This window comes from Chinchilla lanigera, unplaced genomic scaffold (genome assembly GCF_000276665.1).
Source record: "Chinchilla lanigera isolate Chin_1 unplaced genomic scaffold, ChiLan1.0 scaffold00099, whole genome shotgun sequence".
Classification (NCBI taxonomy): Eukaryota; Metazoa; Chordata; class Mammalia; order Rodentia; family Chinchillidae; genus Chinchilla; species Chinchilla lanigera.
In genome coordinates, this window is record NW_004955500.1 from 6,859,941 (window position 1) to 6,885,914 (window position 25,974).

The 25,974-nt window shown below is 60.9% G+C and overlaps 1 protein-coding gene and 1 long non-coding RNA gene across 2 annotated transcripts; one reads left to right on the forward strand and one right to left on the reverse strand.

The window, feature by feature from the left end:
* Positions 1 to 830: 830 nt before the first annotated feature.
* On the reverse strand, positions 831 to 25,526 carry Col2a1 (collagen, type II, alpha 1; the record flags this gene model as incomplete). The annotated part of the gene is given in 53 exon segments (XM_013505702.1): positions 831 to 1,185; positions 1,699 to 1,941; positions 2,245 to 2,432; positions 2,817 to 3,105; positions 3,397 to 3,504; positions 3,857 to 3,910; positions 4,138 to 4,245; positions 4,361 to 4,414; positions 4,611 to 4,718; positions 4,861 to 4,914; positions 5,243 to 5,350; positions 5,586 to 5,693; positions 5,848 to 6,009; positions 6,748 to 6,801; positions 7,199 to 7,252; positions 7,700 to 7,807; positions 8,034 to 8,087; positions 8,378 to 8,431; positions 8,764 to 8,817; positions 9,058 to 9,111; positions 9,411 to 9,518; positions 9,711 to 9,809; positions 9,986 to 10,030; positions 10,262 to 10,315; positions 10,512 to 10,565; positions 10,912 to 10,965; positions 11,331 to 11,384; positions 11,749 to 11,847; positions 12,291 to 12,344; positions 12,495 to 12,593; positions 12,683 to 12,736; positions 13,033 to 13,140; positions 13,484 to 13,537; positions 13,698 to 13,796; positions 13,883 to 13,927; positions 14,209 to 14,307; positions 15,781 to 15,834; positions 16,373 to 16,417; positions 18,626 to 18,679; positions 19,188 to 19,232; positions 19,480 to 19,533; positions 19,661 to 19,714; positions 20,042 to 20,095; positions 20,786 to 20,839; positions 21,231 to 21,284; positions 21,392 to 21,436; positions 22,059 to 22,136; positions 23,119 to 23,220; positions 23,362 to 23,415; positions 23,523 to 23,555; positions 23,657 to 23,689; positions 23,882 to 23,898; positions 25,320 to 25,526. Coding segments are annotated over 53 exon segments (4,379 nt in total), but the record flags the coding sequence as incomplete, so codon positions are not given.
* LOC106146883 lies at positions 3,538 to 4,719 on the forward strand. Its single transcript, XR_001231500.1, has 3 exons — positions 3,538 to 3,765; positions 3,862 to 3,938; positions 4,640 to 4,719. It is a non-coding gene; the product is annotated as an uncharacterized LOC106146883 (long non-coding RNA).
* Positions 25,527 to 25,974: the final 448 nt, after the last annotated feature.

Consider the following 25,974-nt stretch of genomic DNA (forward strand, 5'->3'; position numbering starts at 1 on the left):
CACATCCCCCCTCCCCAGGTCCTAGCACTCGGGTTGAATGTGGACGGTGTCCCTGAAGGCCATGTTAAAGGCTCAGTCCCCAGGGCGATGCTATTAAACGGAGGTGGAAACTTCAGGAGGCGAGGCCTTGTGGGAGGTCACGGGGCCATGCTCCCAGATGGGCGTGTGGGACCCTGTGGGGCCCTGGGCTCCTGTCACTCCCTGCTTCCTGGCTCGTGACGTGAGATTATGTCCCTCTGGTGCTCCCGCCATGGTGTGCTGCCCTCACCCCAGGCTGCCTGCCCCTGGCCTTAGACCCCCAGAGCCGTGAGCCGAGGTGAGCCTTCTTTCCCTCAGAGTAAGCTGTGCCAGGCCCTTCATCGCAGCAGCATGAATCTGACTAACAGCACACTGGGTTTCTGGCCCCAGCTCACCTCCAGGTCCCATGCGTTGTGGAGGGTTACAGAGCCGTGAGTGCGTGGGGCCGCTGAACCGGGCAGTGTGACTTCAGGGTCCTCACTCTTGGCTGCAGAGTCACCAGAAAAAGGCCCTAGGACCACATCTGAGCATTCCCATAAAATCGAGGCGCATGCAGAAGAAACTCAAGGAGACACAGTCAGCGTGTACTTTCCAATAATTTTTTTGTTTTTAATATCAATTGATGTTTTAAAAAATACAGAGGTGTTTGACACAGAATAGCACCATTGTGTAGGACACACAGTTCCTGCGCCCGGCACCTGCAGGGCGTCTTCTTGCCTGGGCTGGGGGCAGTCACTCAGGGGGCGTTTGACTCATTCCAGTTAGTTTCCTGCCTCTGCCTTGACCCAAAGGTCTTACAGGAAGTCAATAAATAAATAGAACACCGAGATTTTATTTTGCAGTCTGCCCAGTTCAGGTCTCTCAGAAAGAACAGGGAGAATGGTCCCAACTGTGAGTGGGCGGGTGAATGACGCCGGGTCGGGGCAGCCATTCAGTGCAGAATCCTAGAGTGACTGGGGTTGGAAAGCACTTGGGTCCTTTGGGTTTGTGATCGGTCGCGCTGGTTCTGGGTTCAGGTTTTTACAAGAAGCAGACAGGCCCTAAGTCCACGCCAAATTCCTGCTCGGGCCCTCCGATGTCCATAGGTGCAATGTCAATGATGGGGAGGCGCGAGGTCTTCTGTGACCGGTACTCGATGACAGTCTTGCCCCACTTCCCAGTGTGTTTCTGGGGAGACGAGGAGAGGCCATTCAGTAGAAGCCTTGCCACCCAGGACTCCAGGACTGAGCAACCACCAAGCGCCAAGCACGTTCGGCGAGCGCCCCAGACCTCCTCTCCACTCCCACAAGCCCGCTCCTCTTCAACTCCTGTTCTCAGCAGCGGAGCCCTCCTCCGCCAACCTGCCCCCGCCTCCCCACACTCGCTCTCCTCACCGCGGGCTCCCCGACGTGACCCCAGCTTCTCGCTCGTGGGTGTGCCCATTCACACTACATCACAGGTTACTGGTCTACCAGACTCACGGAGGCCCAGGCAGAGCCTCCTTTCCTCTAAGCCAGGCGTGGACGAGCTGACTGAGCAACAGGTACCTCTCCCTCGCCTGCCACTCGGCTTGTCTTCCTGACATAGCTCCTCCAACTTTACCGCTGACGATCCTGCCGCTCTAGGCCAACCCTCAGCCCTGTTCCCGCCAACGACCCTGGGCAGCTCTGCTCACTGGCGGCTCCGGCCGGGCCCACTCACCGTGCAGCCATCCTTCAGGGCGGTGTACGTGAACCTGCTGTTGCCCTCAGCCCGAATCTCCACATCGTTGGAGCCCTGGATGAGCAAGGCCTTCTTGAGGTTGCCAGCTGCTTCGTCCAGGTAGGCGACGCTGTTCTTGCAGTGGTAGGTGATGTTCTGGGAGCCCTCGGTGGACAGCAGGCGCAGGAAGGTCATCTGGACGTTGGCAGTGTTGGGAGCCAGGCTGTCATCTCCATAGCTGAACTGTGGGGCAGAGAGGCAGGTGTGAGGCCTGTGCCAGCAATCCCTGGGGCTGGGGCTGCAGGGGTGCCCACTGCCCAGGGCTCGGGACTGGAGGGGTGCTGGAGCAGCAGCCAGGGGGGCGGAACAAGCTCAGAGGACCTCCTTTCCAACCCTAAACGGGGAATAATGCTTTTCCTCCTCTTTCCTTCCTCCCAAGACCAAAGGAAAGCTGGTGGAGAACTGGGGGAGATGCTAACAGCACCCATGGACAGCGAAAAGAAAGTCTGAGAGGCCGGTTTGGGCCGAAAGCACCCAGACACTCACGTGGAAGCCACCATTGATGGTTTCCCCAAACCAGATGTGCCTCTTCTCCTTGGTCTTGCTGCTCCACCAGTTCTTCTTGGGCACGCTGGCGGGGCTGGGGTAGACGCAGGTCTCGCCTGTCTCCATGTTACAGAAGACCTTCATGGCATCCAAGGTGCAGCCCTGGTTGGGGTCAATCCAGTAGTCTCCTGCACAGAAAGGGGCAGCACCTCATCAGGCTCACAGTCCCTCGAGGGTCAGGCTGACTGAGACAGAAGGCCTATGCGGAAAGTGGGGTGCAGAAAAGGGAGGCTTGTGCATAGCCTAAAGGGAGGGGAGGTAAAACGGCACTGGGGCAAGGAGATCTGGAAGGATGTCTAACAGCAAATGACATGGGCAAAAAGGGGACCAGCAGTGCCCGCGCCCCTGGGGGAGGGAGCGCCCCGACGTCACTTCTGCGGGGGCGGGACGGGTAAGAGAGGAAAGCAGCCATCTGCTGGAACCTTCCTGCCCTGCACTAAGTGGCACTTTGCCTTGCTGCTGAAGGCTGCCATGCCGTCTCTAGGGCGAGGGACCCTGTCCTCCAGGCTCACCGCTCTTCCACTCGGGGTGGCAGAGCTTCAGGTCCCGGCAGGTGCGAGCGGGGTTCTTGCGGGAGCCCTCGGGGCTGCGGATGCTCTCGATCTGGTTGTTGAGGGACTTGAGCGTGGCGTCCACCTCCACGTCATGCTGTCTCAGCGTGCTGGCCGCCTCATCGGCCCGCATGTACTGCAGGGGGTCGGGGCCCTTTTCTCTCTGGCCTAGGCCAGCAAAGGCGGACATGTCAATGCCAGGGCCAGGGGGACCTGGAGGGCCAGGAGGTCCGGGATTTCCAGGAGGACCCTGCATTAGGAAACAGAAGTCAGTCGCCACGGGGAGGAGCCCCTCGTCTGTCCGTCCCCTCCGCAGCTGCTATAGTGTATGAGAGTGTCCTCTTCCCAGTCCCATGCCCGGGCCTGGGGAGACCAAGAAAACCCCAGCACTTCCCCGTTTCCTCCTCAGCCCGTCTCTGAGGAGACCTCAGGATAAAATACACCATCACCACAGCTGCAGGCCCACGCCTCCAAAGAGGTCCAAGCACCAGAGAGACGCTGGGGACACCTCAGACGGCAGGGACACGGTCAGGACACTTACAGCAGGACCAGTTTCGCCTGAGCGTCCTCGGGGACCAGGAGGCCCAATGGGGCCAGGGATTCCATTAGCACCGTCTTTGCCAGAGGGACCGACAGGGCCGGGAGGACCCTACAGACCAGGAGAGAGAAGCGGTAGTAAGAAAGGAGTGGTGGCTGGCAGTGACTGAGGCTGGCCAGGCAGCCACCCTGCTGGGACAGGCACGCTGCTGAGCTATGGCGCCTAAAATCGGTCTCTGTTCAGCCGACAACCAGCAGGCTCACTGCACGGCTTTCTCACCCTCCTGAGCTCCTATGGGTAACATCCTGCCCTGGGGCTGACGTGCAGAGCTGCCTCGTACTCCTCACAGAAACCGGGCCTGGCTCTCTCCAGGTACCTTCTAGTGATGAGGCAGCGGTGTCCCCCGCCCCTCAGAACTCCCACCCCAGCAGGGCTCACTCCACCCCAACTCCATCTCACTCACTCTAGGCCCAGAGGGACCGGCAGGACCAGAAGCACCTTGATCTCCAGAAGGACCCTGTGGGAGAAAGCAGCAAAGTGCCGAGGTCAGTGCAGACAAATACATGAGGCCGTCGACTGGGGAGTGGGCAGCAGCTGCATGTCCCTCCCCCTCCTCCCTCTGCGCCCTGAGGCAGCCCTGGGGGTTCTGACGGCGGCCTGAGCCGCACTGGCAGCAGGCGAGGCACGGGTGGGATCTGAGCAGCACGAGGCTTTGGGCAGCACTGCTCAGGCGGTGACACTCACAGGGGGGCCAGGCAGACCCTGCAGGCCGGTGAAGCCACGGTGTCCCTTCAGGCCCCGCTCTCCGGGCTCTCCAGATTCTCCTTTGTCACCTCGGGGGCCTTGAGGGCCCTGGGAATAAGATGCACATGGGTCAGAGCAGGTGGGCCCAGCAGGAGCCCTCTGCTTGTCCCCGGCCGGCCCCGGTTCTGGTCGAGGTCCCAGGACAGGGTACTCTGACACTCACGGCGATTCCTCGGGCTCCGGCTGGTCCTGCGGGTCCCATGGGGCCTTGCGCGCCCTGTGAGGACGGAACAAGAGCGACGTGAGTGGGAAGCAGCTCGAGGACCTTCTACACCTGCCGCTGGCTGAGCACTGAGGCTGCTGCCCGAGTCCAGAGAGCCCCGGGCCCAGGACTGCACAGGAGGGCGCCGTGGCGACGCCCGAGGCTCACTCGGCCGCCCCACCCCCAGCTCCGCTGAGTCAAGGGTACTCACAGCCTCTCCTCTGTCTCCTTGCTTGCCAGTTGGGCCAGAGGGGCCAGGAGAGCCAGGAGGCCCGGGGGCCCCGGGAGCGCCCACAGCACCAGTCTCACCGCGATCACCCTGTCAGCGAGAGAGCTCAGGCTCAGAGCAGAACATTCAGAAGGGGCAAGGACAGAAGTTCCTTCAAGACTGAGACAAGGCTAATGCCCACCTGCCCCCGGCTGACCTTTCAGGCCCAGTATAACAAATGCGAAATACTCACTTTGACTCCAGCTGCGCCATCTCTGCCAGGGGGGCCGTCAGCACCAGGGCTTCCCTGGGCAAAGGGAAACAAGAATGCAGTTAGAGCTGCTCCCCGGCCTGCCCCACCTCACCCTCCTATTCTCCCAGAAGCCCAGCCCTGTTCTCTCCTGTCCAACCAGCACTATGGAGTCAAAGCTGCTCCCCAGCTCCCGCCCTCCTTCTCCCCCGTGTGCCAGCATCTGTGCTGTCTCCCCTACCGCCTCCCATGGCACTGGGCTCTTGAGCCTACCCGCCTACACTGCCATCCCCTCTCCAGGGCCCTGCGACGCGGCTGGCCTGGCACTGAGATGCGCTGGGCCCTCTCCCTCGCCAGGAGCACCCCAAGGGGGTTCCCTACTCACCTCTCGTCCAGGTTCACCTGCAGGACCGGTCAGGCCAGGAGGCCCCACGGGGCCAGGAGGACCTCGGTCTCCAGATGCACCAGGTGCACCCTGCTTGCCAGGCTCGCCCTGCAGGGACAGAGACAAAGACCATGAGCGCACACTCTGAACGTCCCTCCTGGGCCCCACAGCCCTCCCCGGGGGACAGGACTGGTGGGGGACAGTTCTGAGGGTTCGGAGCGGGAGAAACATGGCAGGTGACGCGGCTTCTGCAGAGGCAGCCACTGCACCAGCAGCGCTGCGCTGTCTCAGGCTGGGTCGGCACTGCCCGGCTGGGCTAGGAGGAGGAGTGCCCGTCACTCACCGATGGGCCGGGCAGGCCTGGGAATCCTCTCTCACCACGCTGTCCCGGCAGACCAACGATGCCCCTCTGTCCCGCCAGACCCTGGGGACCTGGAGGACCGTCGGCACCCTAGGAGAGGAGGGGCGGGAGACGAGCATTGACGCATTGCTGTGGCACCCTTCCCCACCCACACGGCCCCTGCAACCCCCCGCCTGTGCTTGGGGCTCAGGAGCCCCACAACCACGCGACCAGGGGCCTAGGCAGAAGCCCGGCAGGGACTTACAGAGGGACCGTCATCTCCGGGCTCTCCCTTCTCGCCAGGGGGTCCTGCGGGACCTTGGAGGCCAGGGTCGCCAGCTCGGCCGGGGGGACCACTGTCTCCTCGAGCACCTTTGGGACCATCTTTCCCAGAAGGACCGGGGGGGCCAGGGGGTCCAGGGTTGCCCTAAGAGGAGCAAATGCAGGACATGAGAACTTGCCTCTGCCTTCCCCTCCAGGCTGCCACTCAGACCTCGGGGAAGCGGCTCCCCATGGGGTCTCCACTGTCCCACGCCAGGGGCAGCAGAACACCCCAACCCAGTCTACCTCCTCGGGCTCTTCTCTGTGCCAGCCCCCCATCAGCCCCTGCACGCTTCACCCCTTCCCGTCCGCGTGGAATCCCTCTTGCCTCCTTCACTGTGTCCTCAGTCCCCAGTCCTCAAGGACACCCCAGCCTTGCTCCTCACCCCAAGCCTCTGCTCACCCAAGCTCCGCTGCCTCTGCACTTTCCCGTGGGGAGCAGAGTGACTTTTCCTCGTCTCTACTCCCTGGGGAGGCCCCTACCAGTCAGATCTGGGCCTTACAGCCTTCCTCACAAGGCACAGAGCCGGTACCCAGAATGCTCTCCAGAGATGCGTCCAGGATGAAGGCATTCATGCCAACCCTTCTTGCCTACTGAGGTGGAAGTCTGAGGAGGGAGCCCAACCCAGCTGGCAAGGGTGCATGGCCCCGCCCTGCCCCTCGCTGACCAGAGGGGGACAGGTCCCCATGGCCAGTTAGCGAGTCCTCCCAGGAGCGGAAGTGGGCAGAGGAATGGGGTCAGCCTGCAGCTCTCTGGACCTCTGCTGGGGGCACTGGGCCAGGCAAGTCCACTCCTGCCGCCCAGCCCAGGAGTAAGGTAGACAGCGGCCAAAGTGACACTTACATTGGAGCCTGGGGGTCCGACGCGGCCAGCAGCTCCAGGGAATCCGGTGGCTCCCTGTGTGAGGAGAGGAGAACCTCTGAGTACCTCAGGCCCTCAGGAGGGCCAAGAACCAAACCAGCAGGAGCCAGGGCAGGGGCAAAGGGGAGTCTCAGCAGCAGGGGGCTGCAAACCAGCATGAGGGGAGCTAGGAAGGGAGAAAGAGCCCCGCTGGACCACGGCCTCAGGCATCTGGGCCTCCTGCCCACAGGGGACATGAGCAGCCAGCCTAGGGCTAGAGACCTCCAGGATGACTGTGCCAGCAGGGAGAGATGCCCTCGCTCTCCCTAGCAAGGGATGGGCTCTGGCTGGGGCGTGAGCAGGACTGAGAAGGGAGGAGGAGGAGGATCCTGAACACCCCAGGAATCAATTAGCTTGGTGAGTCAGGGAGGGAGGACGTGGAGGCCTCACTTACCGGGGGCCCTTGAGCACCGCGGGCTCCTTTAGGCCCTGTCACTCCAGTAGGACCCTGGGAAGGCAAAGAGATGGTGAGGCTCTGAGCCCCCAGCACCGGACTCCCGAGGGCTAGGTGTTCAGAGCACAGCTTCCCGGCAGTAAGATCGCAGTCTGGAGAAGCCGCCACTGGCCGCACACCCACCCACCAATGGGAGACTCTGGCGAAGCCAACCAGGTACCCACGGAAGGTGTCACCTCTGGGGAAGCCTTTCCTGTCCCCGCACCCACCCCCAGGAGACCAGCTGTCTGCATCCCTGGAGACAGTCTACACTCTGTGCCCACCCTCCAACACCCATCTGAGGACCCCGCATCAGGACAGTGAGCCCCTTTCCGCCCGACAGGAGAGTGTCCCCAGGCAGCTGGCCGTTCTCTCTCGGTCCCATGTGCCAGGGCCTCTCCTCTTGCACCCAGCCACCCCTTCCTCATGAGGACAATTTGCGGGGAGCTTGGTTTCACCCACCTGAGGCCCGGGAGCTCCAGAGGGGCCCTGAGGACCAGGAGCACCAGCATTGCCTTTCTGCCCGGCCTCTCCCTGCTCGCCCTTGGCACCAGGCTGTCCGTCAGCACCCTGTAGCCAGAGCAGGGGCGGGTGAGGAAGGACCAGAGACGGCGCGGGTGCACTGAGCAGTCCGGACGTGCAGACGGGTCCCAGACCAAGTGGGGAGGGGAGGGGAGAGTCCGTTTCCCTCTTCCTGACGTCCTGCCCCGCTCCCCCGCTTCTCCACACGCCCTTGGGGCTGGATATGGAGCCAGCTGGTGGCAGGGGTAGGACCGGGCTGAAGGGAGATACTCACAGGAGGTCCAGCAAAGCCAGCAGGTCCAGGAGGCCCAGTCTCTCCACGTTCACCCTGGGAGGAGCAGCCCAGGAGAGGTCAGGCACCACTGCTGCCTCCTGTGGTGCCCTCCCAAGAGCCCAGAACCCCCGCCCGGCCTGTCTCCTGACCAGTCACCCCCAGAAGGCACCTGAACATGGTGTGAGTCCCAGATGAAGGGACCCGGGGTGCAGTGGAGGATCTGTGGCCCAAAGGCCCTGCGCCCTGACTACATCCTGGGCAGGGAGGAAGCCGCGTGGGGCAGACCGCAGAGCGGGTGGGCTCAGGGCAGAGCTGGTGCCCTGGCCTCTGGGGCAGCTACTCACCGGGGCACCACGCGCACCAGTACTTCCAGTGGGACCAGGAGGTCCGACTTCTCCCTAGAGCGAGGCAGAGACGAGGAGACAGTTCAGAATGGGGCCCGCAAGAGCCAAGCGCACCCAGGAAGCCCAGCCTGCTTTCCCCTCCTTTCAGCCTTCCCGGCAGTTCTTCAGGGCCTTTCACCCCGAGTCCAGCTGCTCTACCAAGCAGGACACGAAGCCAATGGCTTCACCGCTGAGAGCACCCCACCCGCCCCTCCTGCAGTGACAGTGGCAGGCGGGCGACGGATGACGCTGAGGTGGACGTGCAAGGGAGGACGCCACCTCTCCAGGAGGTGAGCAGCCTTGCTGGGGCGCGGGGAGCAGAGCGAGGAAGGGCGGGCACAGCTCACCTTCTCACCATTGGCGCCCGCTGGTCCAGGAGGGCCGATGGGGCCAGTGAGACCCTGGGGAGAGAAGGCGGGGTGAGGCGGCAGGAGTCAGCCACACACTTGGAGCTCTGCGGGGTCTCCCAGGCCCCACACCCAGGGCACCTCGGTGCTCCTCCCATGGGCCCCAGAGCTCCTGCTGCGGTCTGGCTCCCCGCTGACAGGAAAGTCCCTGTGGTTTCGTGTTCCCTCCGGAGTCCACCGCGTCCCGTACCTGCCCCACCTCAGTCCCCAAGCCCTGCAACCAGCGTCACTTACTCGGCCGCCGTCCTTTCCAGGGGCTCCCTCAGGGCCTTTCTCACCAACGTCACCCTGGAGAAGAGAGAAGCAGCTGCCTTGGGGGGCACTCCGGACCCCATTGCCAGCTCAGCCCCACCCTGCTCGAGCTGTAGTTCAGCCCCTGCCCAAGAAGGGTTTGTGGCCTCAGCACAGGTGACAGGGAACAAGGGAGCAAGGCGGGAATGGGGGGAGGATGGCACCAAAACGCTGAAGGCTTTGGAGGGTCTCCAGGCGCCCCCGGGAAGCGCGAGCGGGCCCCTCCTCCCCAGGGCAGGCACCGAGAAGTGTGGCACAGCAGAGGCTGCGGATGGCACCCTGACCCTGCCACTTACCCTGTCTCCCTTGGGGCCGGCGATGCCGGCTGCTCCTCTCTCGCCAGGCATTCCCTGCAGACCCGGGGGGCCCTGCGCCCCAGGGGGGCCAGCGGGTCCGGAAGCACCCTGGGCGGGAGGCAAGAGAGTCTTGGTGGGCAGCCCCTCCCCCAGCACCCCAGTGTACATCCCAGCTCCTCTTCTTCCCTTCATCTTCTCCTCGGTCCTACTTTTCCTCCCCCGACGCCCTTCCCTCCCTCTACCCTCAGCAGGGCCCTCCAAGACTCCCCAGAAGACGCCCCAGGTCTCAGCACCACTCACTTTGGGACCATCTGTGCCGGGAGTGCCAGGGAGGCCTCGGGCACCTTGGAGGCCTTGGGCACCGGGAGACCCACGTTCACCTGGGAAGCCTCGCTCACCCTGTGGCAGATGCGGAGGAATCATCAGGCAGAGCAGCAGGGAGGAGGCCCGGGAGAGGCAGGAAGGGGCAGTGGGGAGAGTGGGGCCCTGGGACCGGGGCTGGGAGGCCCTGGTGGAACTGCACAGAGTGGGCAGGCCCGGGAACACCCCCAGCAAAGGTGACAAGAGACACTCACCCTGGGACCCACGAGGCCGGGGGCTCCAGCTTCACCAGGAACACCCTGGAGAGCAAAGCGGGAGGTGAGAGCAGTGATCCTGGAATCTGACCCCCAAGGCAGCCCTCCCCCGGGGCCGAGCATCCCCTGGGGAGAGCTGTGCTCAGCGGGTCATCTGCGCAGAGCTGGATGCAGGTCTGGGACGTCCCCAGGCCTCGAGGGCTCCTCGGACTTTTCAGCCCTTGTCTCCTATTCATCAGCTAAACAAGCTGCAGGATCCAAGAGCCCTGAACTCACCTGGTCACCTGGCTTTCCACCTTCACCCGCGGGACCAGGCGGGCCAGGAAGTCCCTAGAAGCCAGAGCGAGAGGGTCACGTGTTACCAGGGCAGTGAGTTTGCTTCCCTGGCCCTTTAGGGAAACCCGAAGGGGACAGCAATGGGGGTGAGGAAGGCAGGGAAGCCTCCGACCCTGGCACCCCACCTGCCTCCCCCGAGAACCCCAGGTGTGGGAAGAAACCGGGCAGAAAGCTGGGTCCGGCCACCTACCTGGAACCCAGACGGCCCAGGAGCACCCTGCTCGCCTCGCTCTCCAGCAGGTCCCTGCAGAGGAAAGGAGAAGGCGGGCTGAGCAGCGCTCCGCAGAGAACCTGAACACCACAGCTAGCGGCGCCAGGGTCGCCAGCAGGGCGGGCAGCGCGGACGCCCGCCTGTGCCACCCCGTCCTGGTGTGCCACGAGCCTCCCTCCCACCGACCCATACACCGCTGCACCTGGACGGGGTCCACGCTGCCTCCTGGACACCCGTCTGGGCTTGGGATGGGTGTACCCTAGTTCAGCCCAGACCCACTTCTGTCCGCTCCATGACTAGGAGGGCTTGAGGTTTCTCTGCCTCTACCCGCCGCGCCCCTTCCCACAGAGCCCCCCAGAGGGGCTGGGTAGGTACTTACAGCGGGGCCGGGGGGGCCTGCAGCACCCGTCTCGCCATCTTTGCCAGGAAGACCCTAGAGGGAGAGAAAAAGATCACGCAATGACGTGGACGCTGCTCTTCAGTCCCCCAGGACCGCCGGGCAGATGCGCTCTCTGGCCCGGGGCTTCCAGGTCTCCACGGGGCCCCGGCTGAGCCCCATCCCCATGCCCCCTGCCCGTCCTTCCCCGGCCCTTCAACGTCTCTGGCTTTCGCCATGGAAGGACCCCCATTTCCCCAGCCAGCTGCCTCCAGCAACCAGCAGTCTCCCTGGATGGGTCCCAGAGGGCCTGGCCCAGTGTGGACTCGGCCACAGAAATCCCGAAGCCATGCCGGGGGGACACCCCGTCTCCTGCTAACGTCCACCCAACACCAAGCCATGGGGGTGGGAAGGGCACCTACTCTTAGACCAGGAGCACCAGCCAGTCCTTTCTCGCCAGCTTTGCCAGGCTCACCCTGGAGGAAGGAAACAGCAGGACCATGAGGCGGAGGGCTGTGGAGAGTGCGGGGGTACAGCAGGCTGGGGGCCCATGGGGCTTTATCCTCATGGGCAGCAGAGGAGGAAGCCAGATATCAGTCCCTCCTATTATATTCAGAAGCAGCCAGGCCACCAGGCATTGCTCTGCGGCAGTGCCATGGCTGTGATATCCGGAACCTCAAAGGGGTTGTCCAGATCACACGCTCCTCCGTAGCACACACGGCCAGAGCTGCCCGGGGCACACTGTCCCTAGGCTAGCGGTTCAGAATCCAACCCTTTCTCCAAGGACCAGGAGGGAGGCAGCACCACATGGGAGGAAATAAAGAACAAACTGTCACTTACATTGGCACCCTTAGGGCCAGGGAAACCCATGACACCAGGCTGCCCGCGAGCCCCTTGAGGACCTGGAGGCCCGGGACGCCCATCTTCACCAGGAGCTCCCTGAAAGAGAAGACGCCATTCTCAGAACGCAGACCCTCTGAGCGCTTCCATCCATCAAAGGTACTCAGTGCCGACGGCACGGCAGGCGCAGGACGGGGCCGGGTCACGCACGCGGCATCTCGGACTGACCGAGGCTGCGAGCAGCACCCGATCCCCACGGCGGGGCCCAGCTGCAGCAGGGCGCTGTGAACTCAGAAGGCTGCCCCTGAAAGCGCGCCTGGGCTTGGTCTTTCCCTCAGGAGAGGCCCTCAAATGACGGGGCGTGGGGCGCTTTCAGAGCCCACACCAGCTGCACAGGCCATAGCCGGCCCCAGGGCCCACCCTCTCCCCCGTCCCAGTTCTCAAACCTCACAGCACTCCAGCCGCCCCCTCCCTGGCTCCTTCCCCCCACCTCCCCAAAGACATCCTCCACTCTCCCAGCAGCCCAGGCACGATGCACTCACAGACGGGCCAACTTTGCCTTGAGGACCAGCATCGCCAGGCCGGCCAGTGAGACCCTGTGTTCAGAAGAGAGAAGAGGGTGGTGTCCAGAGCGGCCGGGCCCTCCCAGTGCTGGCAGCGCGGGTGGGAGGGCGCCGGCAAGAAGGGTGTGCGGGTCCGTGCGTGCGGAGCTCAGAGCCAGGGCCAACAGCAGCGGCCCTACTCACCCGCGCTCCAGGAAGGCCAGGTTCTCCGGGACGGCCAGGGTCACCATTGGCTCCCTTGGGGCCCGCAAGGCCACTGGGCCCTCGCTCTCCAGGGGCTCCCTACAGCAGAGGAGACGGGGAGTCAGCAGGACGGAGTCAGCCCGGTAAGCAGGAGTGCGCGGCGGACCGGCCCTTCCTTCCCCACTCACCTTGGGACCTGCCAGACCGTCCTGACCTGGGAAACCACGGTTTCCAGGAGCACCCTGCAGAGAGAGGGAAGGAGGCCGGGAGTGAGAACAGCTCCTCACCTACCAGGCTCCCGGGTCCCTCCATCTACCCGCCAAGCACAGTTCGTCAGGAGCAGGAGTTAGTCCGCAAGATTCCGAGAGGTGGCTTTCTCGGGCCTGGGAATGAGTTCATTGTTTTGTGTCCTCATGAGGGCAGAGGGCACAAACAGGGTAAGGATGGAGCGGGGAGCATGCTATCCAGAAAGTCACAAGGGTCGGCAAGAACTCAGTCAGCAGACTGGCTTAGCAGAGGAGACTCCCCGTCCACTTACTCTCTCTCCAGGGGGCCCAACGGGCCCAACACCGCCAGGCTCTCCACGAGCACCTCTTTTGCCTTCTTCACCAGCCGGACCAGGAGCTCCCTGGGGTCCAGCAGGGCCCTGAGGATCAACACGGGGAAAAACAGGGTGAGTCTTCTCCTGGCCCTGGGGCAAGCCCCGGCTCCACGTGCAGAAGAAGCAATCTTGGCCACACTGCAGGGCTAAGGGACTTGGGGAGGCAGGGCCACACAGGGAGAGCAGAAGCGGCCCAGGGAAGAGAGGGAGTGTAGCGTGGGAGCGGCTGTAGCAGGGTCCTCTCAGCCCCACGAAGCCTACTGGTTCAGGTACAGTGGAAGAGAGCCCGGGCAGCAGGTGGCTCCAGGTCAGGGACAGTGGATTAGGGGATGCTGTGCCCCAGGGCAGCAGCAAGGAAGACCAGACCAGCTGGCGAGCGGATACTCACAGGTTCTCCCTTTGGGCCTTGTTCGCCTTTGAAGCCAGCAATCCCAGGCTCGCCCTGAATGGAGGGGAGAGGCAGACACTTGCTGGGTTGTCTCCAGGGAGCCTTCCCACCTCCAGGAACCCCACGCAAGGAGCCCTCAGAGGGCGCCGGGGTGTGGCCAGGGCAGGAGAGTGGAGGACGAAGCGGGAGCGCAGGGGTCACCCCGGGTTCTTACCGTCTGGCCTTTTGGGCCCAGAGGACCTGTTGCACCTTGAGGACCGGGAGGACCGCGGGGCCCAGGGAAGCCAGGGGCGCCGGCAATCCCAGGAGCACCCTGTCAGCAGGAACAGAAGACAGGCATCAGGAGGGACGGAGGAAGGGCTGGGCCCACCTGGGGAAGCAGCCTGGGGCGGCACTCACAGCAGATCCTTTGGCTCCGGGGATGCCATCGGTTCCAGGGTTTCCCTAAACAAGGAGAGAGACACAGTCAAACAGCCGCAGAGAATGAATCCCAGCCAGCTGCCAGCCCTGCGGGTCCCAGCGCAGGGCACCAGGACAGACGCTGTCCACTCAGAGACGCCCCTGCTTCATGTTTCAAGGGGAGGCCTGGGGACGGGGGGAGCCCCCCTCCTGGGGGTCAGAGGGAAAGAGTTGTGCAGGAGGAAGGTCCACGCCCCTCAGAGGGACACAAGGGGTCAGGAGCGCCCCGGCCAGAGAACCCCAAGGCAAAGAGCAGCTGCACTTACAGAAGCACCAGCAGGTCCAGGGGACCCAGGGTTGCCAGGTTCGCCTCGGGGACCCTGACCACCTTCAGGACCGCGGGCTCCAGTGGGGCCGGCCTCACCCTGGAAAGAGACCAGAGGATGAAGAGGAGAGCGGAGAGCGCAGACCTCCGGGGGCCAGGCAGCAGTTCAGGACTGGCTGCTTGAGCGTGCAGTCATCTGTGCACACCAGCCCTGCATGTGAGCACGCATGCTCGCACATGTTCACACGTAAGCCTCACTGTCATTTTCGTCCCCACCAGACTGTGCTCGATGACTTCCTACCCCTGACTTCTCTGTCCTCCTGGCCCCTACACGGTGGGCCCAGACACAAACACAGGTGCACAGGTGCTTGCCTAGTTATGGCAGTGGAGAGCCGGCTGGGTTCGCCAGCACCTGTCAGAGAAGCCTGGTTCAGGGACACTGGGCCATCCCAGCACCGTGAGACAATGACAGACGGCCTGGACAGCCATCTCTCCTGCCCTGTCCTATTTTTCTACTCGGGGAGGGACAGAGGCGCGGGGTGGTGACTTCCCAGTCACCCGGCCTCCTGCTTCCCGGAGCGTTTCAGCTTGGAGCCCCGCTTCAAGTGCACCTGGCTGCTGAGCCACCTGTGACGGGCACGAGAGCCGGGCGGAAGCGAGCTGGGCTGGGCGCCCCAACTGGACTTTTCTCTGCTCCAGCTGCAGCCTGATTCCTCCCAGCCTCGGGCAGCCCCCTCCCCCGCAACACGGCTCTGCTGTGTCTTCCTTTTTTCCTGAAAGTTACAGCTGGCTGGGACCAGGCTCTCCGGCCCGGGGAGTCCCTGGGGAGGGCTGCTGACCTGGAGAGAGGTCAGAGCTCCTTAGGTTTCTTCTCAGCACATTCTTGCTTCGGTTTCGCAATTATTATTCTCCAGAGGTCAGGCCCCCTCACCTTCCGCTGTCCCTCTTCACAATGGGCCTCCCTCACCCGGCTCCCTGAGCCTCAGACACTGTCTGGTTGCCATGGAAACCCCCAGGAGGGGAAAGGCAACCTGATGCCAGTGACACACGGAGGCTCCGTATTCATTCCCAGGGACTCACACTGGAACCCTCCTGGGCTAGGGGGCCTTCCCCTGAACTGGCCAGCCTCCCACTGGCCTCTATTAGTCTTCAGGAGAACTCCATTAACGTGGCGTGGAGGAGGCCGGCACCCCAAGTGAAGCAGAAATGCAAGGGGCCAGAGGGAAGCCAGGTGCCCTCCTCCCCTGCCCACTTTCCTTCAGCTCCCTCTGCCCAGCTGCTGGACCCCAGGCTTATCTCTGTCCCTTCCACCCTGGTTCTCTGCTCCCTCCAGCGTCTCCAGGCTGTCCCCATCTCTGTCTCCCACTCCCTACTCTGAAGCTGTAACTGGACCTCCAGCTTCTATCATCCCATCTTGTTCTCCCTTCCAGAGGGCGACTCTGGAAAGCCTGGCTTTCTTTCCTAAGGGAGCGGGGGGTGGGATTCTCAGAAGGAGAGGAGGGCGGCAGGGCGCCTCTAGCTCGGGTTTGAGGAGCAGGGAGCTTCTGAGTGACGCAACGGGCAGGGCACGCACCTTGGCACCAGGAGCACCAGGGAAGCCAGGACCACCGGCCGGACCGACGGGACCCTGGAAAGAGAAAGGGGGTGGAGGGTGAATCTGGGCAGAACCCCTCTAGCCCCCGAAGGAGACACCTTCCTACCTCATGCTCCCTCCACTTTTTACTGATTTTGCTCTATGCCCATTGTGCCTAAAATTCCCCGGACAGAGGCTGTCCCTGTCGTCTGCGCCCCCAGGGAATGCCAGAGAGACTCCTTGCTTTGCCTGGCTTCAGAAGACAAAGCAAATTTCTGACTGCACACATGGTAAGAAGCAGATTCTCCTTGGACATCCCTTCCTACCATTAAAACATATATATATATTTTTAAAGGCTGGGGCTGTTGCTCAGTGCAAAGGCTCTGGGACAGGAGGAAAAAAAGACCCAGAACTGCTAACAGGGAGCTGAGAAGAGTGAAACCTCTAAGCCCGTCACCAACACGCCCAAGGTACGTCCCCCCGCCTCCCCTCCTCCTCCCCCCCCCCCTTCCCCAACACCAGCGAGTGCCATGAACCCTGCAGGCTTCTCGGGGCTGCTCAGCCGCGGGACAGAGCGACGGACTGAACTTACCGGAGGCCCAGCGGGGCCTGGCTGGCCGTCGTTGCCTCGGGCACCCTGTGAGCAGGGAAGAGGCCCTGTGAGAGGTGCACACAGGCACAGCGCCCCCCTCGCACAGGGCCGCACCCACCCTCCCGGAAAATGTGGGCGACACTGCTGGGGTCCCCGGGCTGAGCACGAGGACGGCCAGGCCTGGGCCGCAGGACCGCCCGCCGCCGGAACCTGCTGCGGCACGTGGGCAAGGGGCAGCAGCTGTGCTCGCGTTTCGTGGACCTCCGGCAATATCCCAACTGGCCCTTCGTTACAGAAACTTCAGTTTAGACCCCAAGTACCCCTAACTCTAAGGCCCCGTCATCGTTTAGTGACTCAGAGCACTGTGCAAAGGGAGAATGAGATGGCCAGCCAGCAACCCTGGCTCGGCGCCTGCTGACCACCGAGAGGGAGGCACAGGCCCAGCGCGGTCAGCCTCTTGTTAGGGCTCTGCTGAGGCCTCCTGGTTAACTCCGGGCTGCCTCTGTGCTCTGCCTCCACAGACAACCTGTTGCTGAGGAAAACAAAGATGCTCCCAGAATCTCTCCTTCTGGCCTAGGGAGCAGCTACTTGACGGAGATGGGGCACCAGCCAGGCCCAGAACCACCCGGGGCTCCTGCCCTGTGGGACTCTGCTCTGCGGAGCAAGGCAAGGCGGCCGGACAGAGCTACCCTAGCCGGCCCATGTCTGGGCTGCGCAGCCGCCTTCTGGAAGCCCAGGCCCAGAAGGCCACCGGGAGACCTCAGAGGGGGCCCTGGGTGGAAAAGGACACAGAGACAATGGAGCCAGTGTTCTAAGCCGAATCTCACACACAGTTCCAGCTCGACTGCTGCGAGGACAGGAATAGCAAGGAAGGCAGGAACCCAGGCAGGAGGACAGCAGCGGGGATGCAGCTCGTGCTCCTCCCACCGTGGCCCAGGCCTCTCACAAAGCCCGAAGTCAGGGTCCTGGGGGTCCAGGGAAGCGGCAGTGGTCCCAGGCGGCCCAGGGGCCTCTCACCCCTTCTCCTAGGTGACCCTGGGACAAGGCACGATGGCAGCTCGGGCTCACAACTGGGGCTCAAAGCTGCTCGTTATTTTGCAGTGGCAAACAGAAACACTGAAGGGTCACCCAGGATTTGAAGGCAGGGATCTGGCCGGGATCATTGCCCTGGAGAGTGGTGGGCTAGCATTTTCATAGGGTCTGTAAGAGGGAAGTATAGAAGCAGAGTACTTGGCTGTCTTTGATTGGTTCTCACAAAACGCATCATAGCGGCCAGCTGTTTCTAAGACATGGAAGTGACAGGAACTGTAGCAGGAACTGAAGTACACTGGGGGTTCCCTGGGCAACTCACAGAAGCTGAAGTATCGGGCGGGGGGGCTTTCTGCTACAGTTTCACTGCTCTGCTCTCGAGGGAAATGTCTGCCAACAGATGCAGCATCTGGCAAGCAGCACCACCAAGAGCCCCTGATTTACGCTGCTCGCCCTGCACCGGCCCGGCGGAGGGCCTCTGAGTCTGGGTGGCTGCCGCGTGGGAGCCCCAGAAAGCATAATCTTCCTCAAACACGGCTTCGTCACATCACTCGCCCGACCAAGCACCTCCAAGCCTCTTTATTACTAAGGTATCCACGCTAACTGCCTCATTCTGGCACCGGCACCCTCCACTGGCTGCTGATCCCCTCGCTCGTAATTTCCCACAGCAGCCAGAGGCTGCAAAGCACCGCTTGTCTTAGCATTGAGACTTTCTGTATTTCCTCTTCTCTAAAATGGGGAAAAGAACAGAAACTACTTCACAGGGAGGATCGGGTGGAGCAAAGCATGTAGGTATCAAACACCGGAAGTGCCCGTGAGCGGGAGACCATCAGGCCATCGGACACAGCTAGCACAGCTGCAAGTACGGAGCCCTGGGAGTCGGTGCTCGACTCTGCTGTCCTCTTCTAGGACACCATCATGGGAGCAACCACAAAGAGCAGAGTGGCACAGTGCTCCGGCTAAGGCTGCCCATGCATTCCACCTGGGCCGACGGGAGGCGGGAGGGGTTACCCAGCAATCACTACCCAGCCGCCATCCCAGCCCTCTCTCCCGGCATGGTGCAGGCCCTGCCCGGGCCCTTTCCTGGGCACACTCAGGGTGTGCTCTTCTGGGATGATGAGGCTGTCTGTACCTCAGGGAGGGGTTCTGGGGGACACGTGAAATAAGCTTGTAAACTCTAAGGCGCTGCACATAGGATGGCGTCTGGCTTAGCTGGGTACTCACCGCAGCACCAGCAGGGCCAGTCCGTCCTCTCTCACCGGGCAGGCCTCGGGGTCCCTGGAAGACACACGGCCCAAGCATGAGCTGGCTGCTCCAGGTGGTAACTGCCACCTGCAGCCCCTCCCAGACTTGGGAGGTCAAAGTGAGGCTCTTCGGACCGTGCCACCTCGCTGGCCGACCCGCGACCCCTCAGACAGGTCACAGGGCTTTGTGCCAGGCAGCACCCTCAAGCACGCCTGTTGCTCCCTTGTTACAGACACGGCTTGCTCTCATAGCGGATGGACTCCCCGAAACGTTGAGAATAAACCCAATGTTTAAAACTCGAGGCACAGATTAAGTGTGTGGACATAGTGATTTCAAGGAATGGTGAAATCCTGAACAAACCATCTACTACAGGTTGCCGTTTGTTCACGGTCAGGTAGACTCTGAATCAGACTGCCGCTGTTTGCTCACAATCAGACCAAAACTGAAAATCTCTGCACAGAAGCAGTGAAGGTGTCTGACGGGCAGCCGCCTGACAGGCGCCGGGGGCGGCTCCCGAGGGGGAGCCTGCAGCCATACTCACCATTGGGCCTGGAGAGCCATTCTCACCGGGGGAGCCACTCTCACCCTGGAGAAACAGACACACAAGGTCAGGGTCTGGGCCGCAAGAACGCCCCTCAAAGGCTGGGTCTCAGCCGACACCCGGCTTCACTCCATGAGGGACGCAGCCTCAGGCTCGCGGGCCTGCCCACCCATCGGGATCAGGCCTGGCGCTCCTAACCAAAGTCAGTTTGTTGTCCTAACTCCATAAAGGCCCAGCGTCTGCCTGGCTGGACGGAAAGTCTTCTTTTTCTTGGCCACGCCCCACCCCTTACCTTCACGCCCGGGGCACCAGCTTCTCCCTTAGCACCGTCTAGGCCTGGATAACCCTGAAGAACACGAACAGATACATGATCACACTCTGGAACCCAAACAGGAAAGAATAGACATACCCCAAAGTGCTCCTTCTACCCTAGGCAACCCCTTCCCTCCCCTAAGCTCACCCATGACACTTACTCTGTGACCTTTGACACCAGGAAGGCCTGGGGTTCCTGGGAAGCCACGAGCACCCTGCAGTCCAAAGAGGAGACTCAGGATACAGGTAAAGTGGGGTGAAGGCTTACCGGGCTGCTGGGGGGCCCGCAGAGCCAGCTCACTTGGGCCAGCAGGGAGGAGCATATACCCCAGCACTGGACAGCACACTTAGCTGAACCCAGAGCCCCCGAACTCCGCCTCCCCAGCCCTGTGTTCACACACATGACCACAGCATGAAGGCAAGATATACACAGGCCAGGCTAGTACCTGGCTTTGGACTAAAGTAATTAAACGGGATAAGCCAGAGGGTGCAAGGGGGAAGACCGGGGAAGGCCTTCGAGGCTGCGGAAGGTGGGGCTTTACCTGAGGGCCGGGTGGGCCTCTTTCACCAGATTTTCCAGGCTTTCCAGCTTCACCCTGGAGAGAGAGGGGCAAGTCACTGTCCTCAGAAGACACACTAGCATGGCGGCGGGCGTGCTCCAGAGCGGCGCCTCTCCTCTGCTCTCCTACCCTTGCCCACCTGCCTAAGCGCCCCCCCCACAGCTCCCCAAATGCCTCTCACGGTCCTTGCCGGTCTCCGACTGCCCCTGGCAGGCTGTCGCTCTCCTCTCTGGGCTCTGCTGACAGGCGAGTGTGCCCTGACCTTAAGCGACTTCACTGTCTAATGCTATTCATGAGTGTAGCCTGAGAGCCAGCCCTCGTCTCTGCTCCCCGCATCCTCCCTAGACAGCCCGGCTCAGGCTCAGCTTCCTCTAACTCATTTACAATTGAGATAGTGCTGGGGAGCTGATTGATTCCCTTTTTGTTTTTCCTTCTCGACATTTTTCTGCCTTGTGTTTTTCCTCTGTCTTCTCTCATTTCTCAATTTCCCTTCCCGGGGCTAATGATGTTTTAATTATTTCCCTTCTCAGGGGACCCAGAGCAGTCCTCAGGGAACTCATGAGCTAAGGCCCACACGGACGGCGGGCAGAGCTGGAGTTTAGGACGGACCACCTTGCCACTTTCTTGGGGCACTGCTACCCGGGGTGCCTCCCCTCTCCCTCTAGCACACAGGCTCTACGGGCCTCTTCAAAGGAGAAGGTCATGCGACTACGTGGGTGCACTCACGTCATCACCAGGCTTTCCAGGGGGGCCAGGAGGACCACGGGGACCCATGGGACCCTACAAACAAAGCAAGGAAGTGAAAGAGACGGTTGGAGGGGGCGGCATTTAACAGTGGACAGAACTTGGGGATGGTCGCGTTGGAAGCCAGTTCTCCTACAAGGAAAAAGGGTCAGCGCAAAGTGCAGAGCCAGTCACAATGGGGATCACAGTAGGGGGCAGAGGACAGCACGGGCCACGGCAAGCCGAGAAAGGGGGCTGTCACACAGCTCCAGGCGGTCCTGCCACACTCAGCTCTCTGCCAGGCTTCCTCCATCACCAGGGAGTGACATCTGAATTCCCCCCGGACCACCCCGCTACAGGAAAAAGTCGGCAGAGCCCAGCAAGGGAGGGCCCAAGGAGTCTGTCATGAGAGGCTGCTGGGGACAGAGGGTGGGACACGGGTACTCACAGAAACGCCAGGTTCACCGGGTTCGCCAGGGTTGCCTTGAAATCCTTGAGGGCCCTAAGAAATAAAGTGAGGAGACCAGGTTGACTCCCCACAAACATTAAGACATCAAAGATCATGACAAGCATCTAACACAACACCAAGAGAGGAAGACCAATACTTACGGGAGCACCAGCAGGGCCTGGGGGTCCTCGGGGTCCCATGGGGCCCTGCGTTGGAACAGAAAATGAGCGGTTTACCGGACGTGCTCCACCAGCAGCCTCCGGGGGCCACCTTCGCCCAGCCAGAAGCCCAGGTCAAGGCAAGGAAGACACTGTGGGCAGGGGGCCTGTGCTGGCTGCTTGCCCTCACTCCCCATGCCCCACTCCACCATCTCTTTTTATTCATAGGCGCCGTTTGGATGGAGAAGCTGGCCTCGCTCTCTCCTGGACAGCAGCCATGTTTACTAAAGTCAGAGCTTCATTTAGCATGTGCCAAGTCAGAGCTGCAGGGCTGAGCGCTCCTGCTGGAAGCCTTGTGGATGCTGGAGAACAGTAGCTCTGTCTGCATTCTTCAGTTCTCCTTCCAAGAGCAACAGCAACTGGCCTTCTAAGACCTCAGCTTATGCATCTCTGCATCCCGTTCTTCTGAGCTGCCCCAGTGCACCATTAAACCTGGCATCCGTTACCGTTAAAGGCCAAACTTTTCGGGCCGAGTAAATGGGGGGTCATGTAACTGGCGGAGAAGAGCTGCTCTAAGCAACCCCCAGAAAGCCGAGGCTGTGGGGTTCTCTGGCCCTGCGAAGGACCACTTCCCGTTGCTTTGGCGGCAAAGAGCGGCTGAGTGTCTCACCATCGGGCCTTGCATGACTCCCATCTGAGCGCCACCAGCCTTCTCATCAAATCCTCCAGCCATCTGGGCCGCAAAGTTCTGCAAAATCAACCCAACAACCACTTAGGAGGTGGAGAGGCCCCAGGCCGCTCCTGTGCTCGCTAGGAAGCTCCACCTGGAGAGAAAGAACACGATGGAGATGATACCTAATTGTTAGAGACTAGGTGGCCGCTGACCGGATTCAGTAACAATGCCTGAGAAATAGTCTTAGGAATGTGTTATTAAATGACAGCGGTGAAATAACGTCTCTGGAAGATGAAATGTTATCTGGAGGAGCATCAGTTCCTCGCGTTCCATTTTACAGAATTATTTTTATCTTCTAGGAGTATTATACACATTATTTAACACAGACTGAGAAACACAGGCAAGACACCACTTTTAAAGGTGTTCTTTGTTCTCTAAGACCTTAATGCCAAGCAAAGGGCTAAAATCAACAGTCTTGAAATATTTCAGGGCGGGGTGTAGTAGGCGTCTGTGAACCAATTTAAGTTGAACGTGAAGCACAGCAAACATCAAAATGGCAAAGCTGAAAAAAGTGGGTAATAATATAATTTGTTGACTGGTTGGATTCCAGACATGGTGTTTGCCACACACCTTCCCTCAGCAGGGCCCTTTCATGAGAATGAATAGTTGCTTGGAATGTACTTGGCAAGGACCGAGGAGAAATGTCTTCCAAGGACAGTGGTCACTCCTCTTCCAGAGAAATACAAGTGCCCAGTCATTCTGTCCCCAAACCCCTACACTGACCCCCAAGAATCAGCCCCATGGTACAGATGCCAGGGAGCCAGGTAACTGAAGGCTTTCTTTATAGAAACCCAGTAAGTGAGAAAGAAGTCAGCCTCAGTCCTACAGTCTCAGGCCTAACGTGTGATTGTGCTCAATTATAGGCCCGAGGGCGAAGCCTGTGGGCAGGCTGTGTACACACTGCTGGAGCCCTGGGAGCTGGCCAGGTAACGGCAAGTGGTAATTTGGAAGCCACATTTCTGGAGGGCAGTCCAAGAGGGGAAATAAGGATACTTACTCCACCAAGGCCAGGGGGCCCGGGGGGCCCGGGAGGACCAGCGGGGCCAGGATTTCCAGGGGTCCCAGGCTCTCCATCTCTGCCACGAGGTCCAGGGGTGCCCTTGGCAGAAAGAGAAGAAAGGGTCTGTGTGCAGCTGTGCTTCTGTTCAGGGGCAGCTTGTGAAGAGGTAGTCAGGCGTGTGGTGGGCCCAGGAGGACCCGCGGAATCTGCAGACGTCAAGCACTGTGGCCGTCTACTTACTTTTTCACCTTTGTCACCACGATCACCCCTGGGTCCTTGTTCACCTGCAGGCCCCTGAAGAGGAAGAACACAGTAAGATGACAGCGAGTCCAGGAGCCTCCAGATTAGTAACTCAAATGTGGTAAGAGAGGGACGGACGAAAGCATTTCTTCTTTTCTTACCTGAGGCCCAGGAGGTCCTTGGGGTCCTACGATCTGTGAGAGGGAGACCCACAGAAGGGGTGGTCAGGGAAGCGCCCGGGACACGACCACATAGGACAGCAGACGTACTGCATATAAGGGTAATTTGTACTTACGTCCTTGATGTCTCCGGGTTCTCCTTTCTGTCCCTGAAACAGGAAGTATGCACAAGATGAGCTGAGCGTAATCCACCAAGCCCCAAGTACAAAATCCTTCCCGCAGCCCCAGTATGGGACCACCCTCCGAAACAGACGTCTTCTGATGTCTAAGGCATCACAGGCTGGGTCAACGTCGCACTGCCTCTGAAGAAGGAAATAGAAATGGCGGGGAGGGACTCTTACCTTTGGTCCTGGTTGCCCTGTGCGGGGGGGAAAAAGAGAGAAAGAGAAGGTAAGATTTTTGAGATGGTAAACACCAGTGCTTGTCACTCAAACACACTTTAGGGGACAAAACAAAGACAAGGAACATCCAAGGGAGGAGGCAGCTGCCAGCTACTCCACTGGACCTCTCTGTGGAGGTGTCAGGGTCACTGGTGGCCCTGGGATGGCTCAGGAGCCGTGAGGAACGGAGGTGCCCCAGACCTGGTTATTCAGACAGCAGGAAGCATGCAACAGAACGGAGAAAGAGCAGAACGAAGCAAAAATAAAGAGCTCAGACGGAATTAACCACCAAGAAGGGAAGCTCAGAAGCTTCAGTCACTCTTTGCCCCAGAAGGCAGGAAACCCTTCCCCAACCCCAAGCCTTCCCAGAGGAAGAATTAGAGACTTAGAGAATCTTACATTAGAGCTGGTCTCTTTGAAGCAAGCACAAAAAAAACAGCAGGACAGCGGAGTTACAAATAGCATTGAAGCCAGGGCCAACCCAAATCACAGCCCCCTCCCCGCAGCCCCTCTCAGGCACAAAATCCTACAGGCAGTCAACACTTCACTGGCATGGGCCCTTCAGAAAGACGGGGCATCTGTACCCCCAGAGGAACCCATGATGGGGAAGTGTTAAGGAAAGGCAACTTCTCCCACCCCTTTCATCTGTCCTCTCTGCTAGAACAGCAAAGGAACAGTGTGAGTCAACCAAGGAACCCAGAAACCCGTCCTGCCACCCCGCAGGGGGAGGAGACATCTGTCTGCCTCTGGGGAAGGGCTCCCCTGCACGCGAATTATCCACCAGCACTGGTTCTAACTGGGAGTTAAGAGCCACGCGCTGGAGCGCAGGCTCCGGCACTCCCTCTGTCCATGTCCATCTTTCCCCCCCAACCCCAGGCCCTTGTCCTCCTGAACTGGCCCCTTCATGGACAGTCAGCTCCAAGGCAGATCAAACCAGAGCTAAAATACCGCCAGTGTTCCTGCTCGTCTGTGTCCCCACTCACTGGGCTCACTGGCTGGGGTGTCTCTGCACCGAGGACGGCGCACTTGGGGTCTCCTACAGACAAGGGCAGGTGTGGGGGACGGAGGAGGGGTTAATGCATGGTTTGGCCTGAGCACTGGATCTGCGCTGTGACTCTAGAAATCTGCAGAGATTCCAGAGAGGGTGCTTCTGTGGAATCACATTTGCACTTCTGCGGGCGCCAGAAGCCTGCCTTTGGGAAGGGTGGTGAGGGAGCCTCCTCTAGGGTCCCAGGCTCCCTGCCTTCCTGAGAAGTGGCCTTTCCTTCCCGCCCCAGCTTCCGGGGTCCCATGGATAGCCAGCCCCTCTGCTGCGCAGAAACAGGTGACATCCATGGGAGGCACTGGCTGCGCTGCAAGTAATTTATTTATGTTGAACAAGAAATAAATAAATTACGACCACTGGCAGTGGCGAGGTCAGCCGGGCACACGGGGCAGCACTCTCCGAAGTGGATCTCAGGGTGGAGGCAGTCTTTCACGTCTTCACAGACTATGTCATCGCAGAGGACTGTGCCTTCGTCACACACACAGATCCGGCAGGGCTCGGGCTTCCACACGTCTTTATCATTATACCTCTTCCCGGCCTGCAAGCAGCTGCCAACCTCCTCTGCACCAAGCGGGGCGGGAGCGGCGGAAGGGAGGCAGGAGGCAGCAGGCAGAGAGAAAAGGAGTCGCAGTCAGCTTGACTTAACCCGAAGACCGAAGAGCGGAAGCTCGGGGCCCACAGACAGAGAGGACTCACAAGTCACTTTCCTACAGTGTCACTTCACAAACGTCCACGTGTGTCTTGCCCTGTGCTGTCTCTCCAGCAGCCCAGGGCCTCCTCCCCCAGCCCGAGGGCCAGCAGCTCACGTGCTGTTTATATTCTCCTGGCCGTGGAGGACCGGGGAGACCTGGTGCTGGGGGACAGGCTGGGAGTGGGGGAGGAGGAGGGGGTGAGACTGAACAGGAGCCAGGGAAGGTAAGGACTGAGGAGGCAGGAGAACCGTGAGTGAGGCGCCCTATCGCAAGAGGAGAGGCCGTCCTTTTATTTTCCCAGGAAGTATGGAATTTGC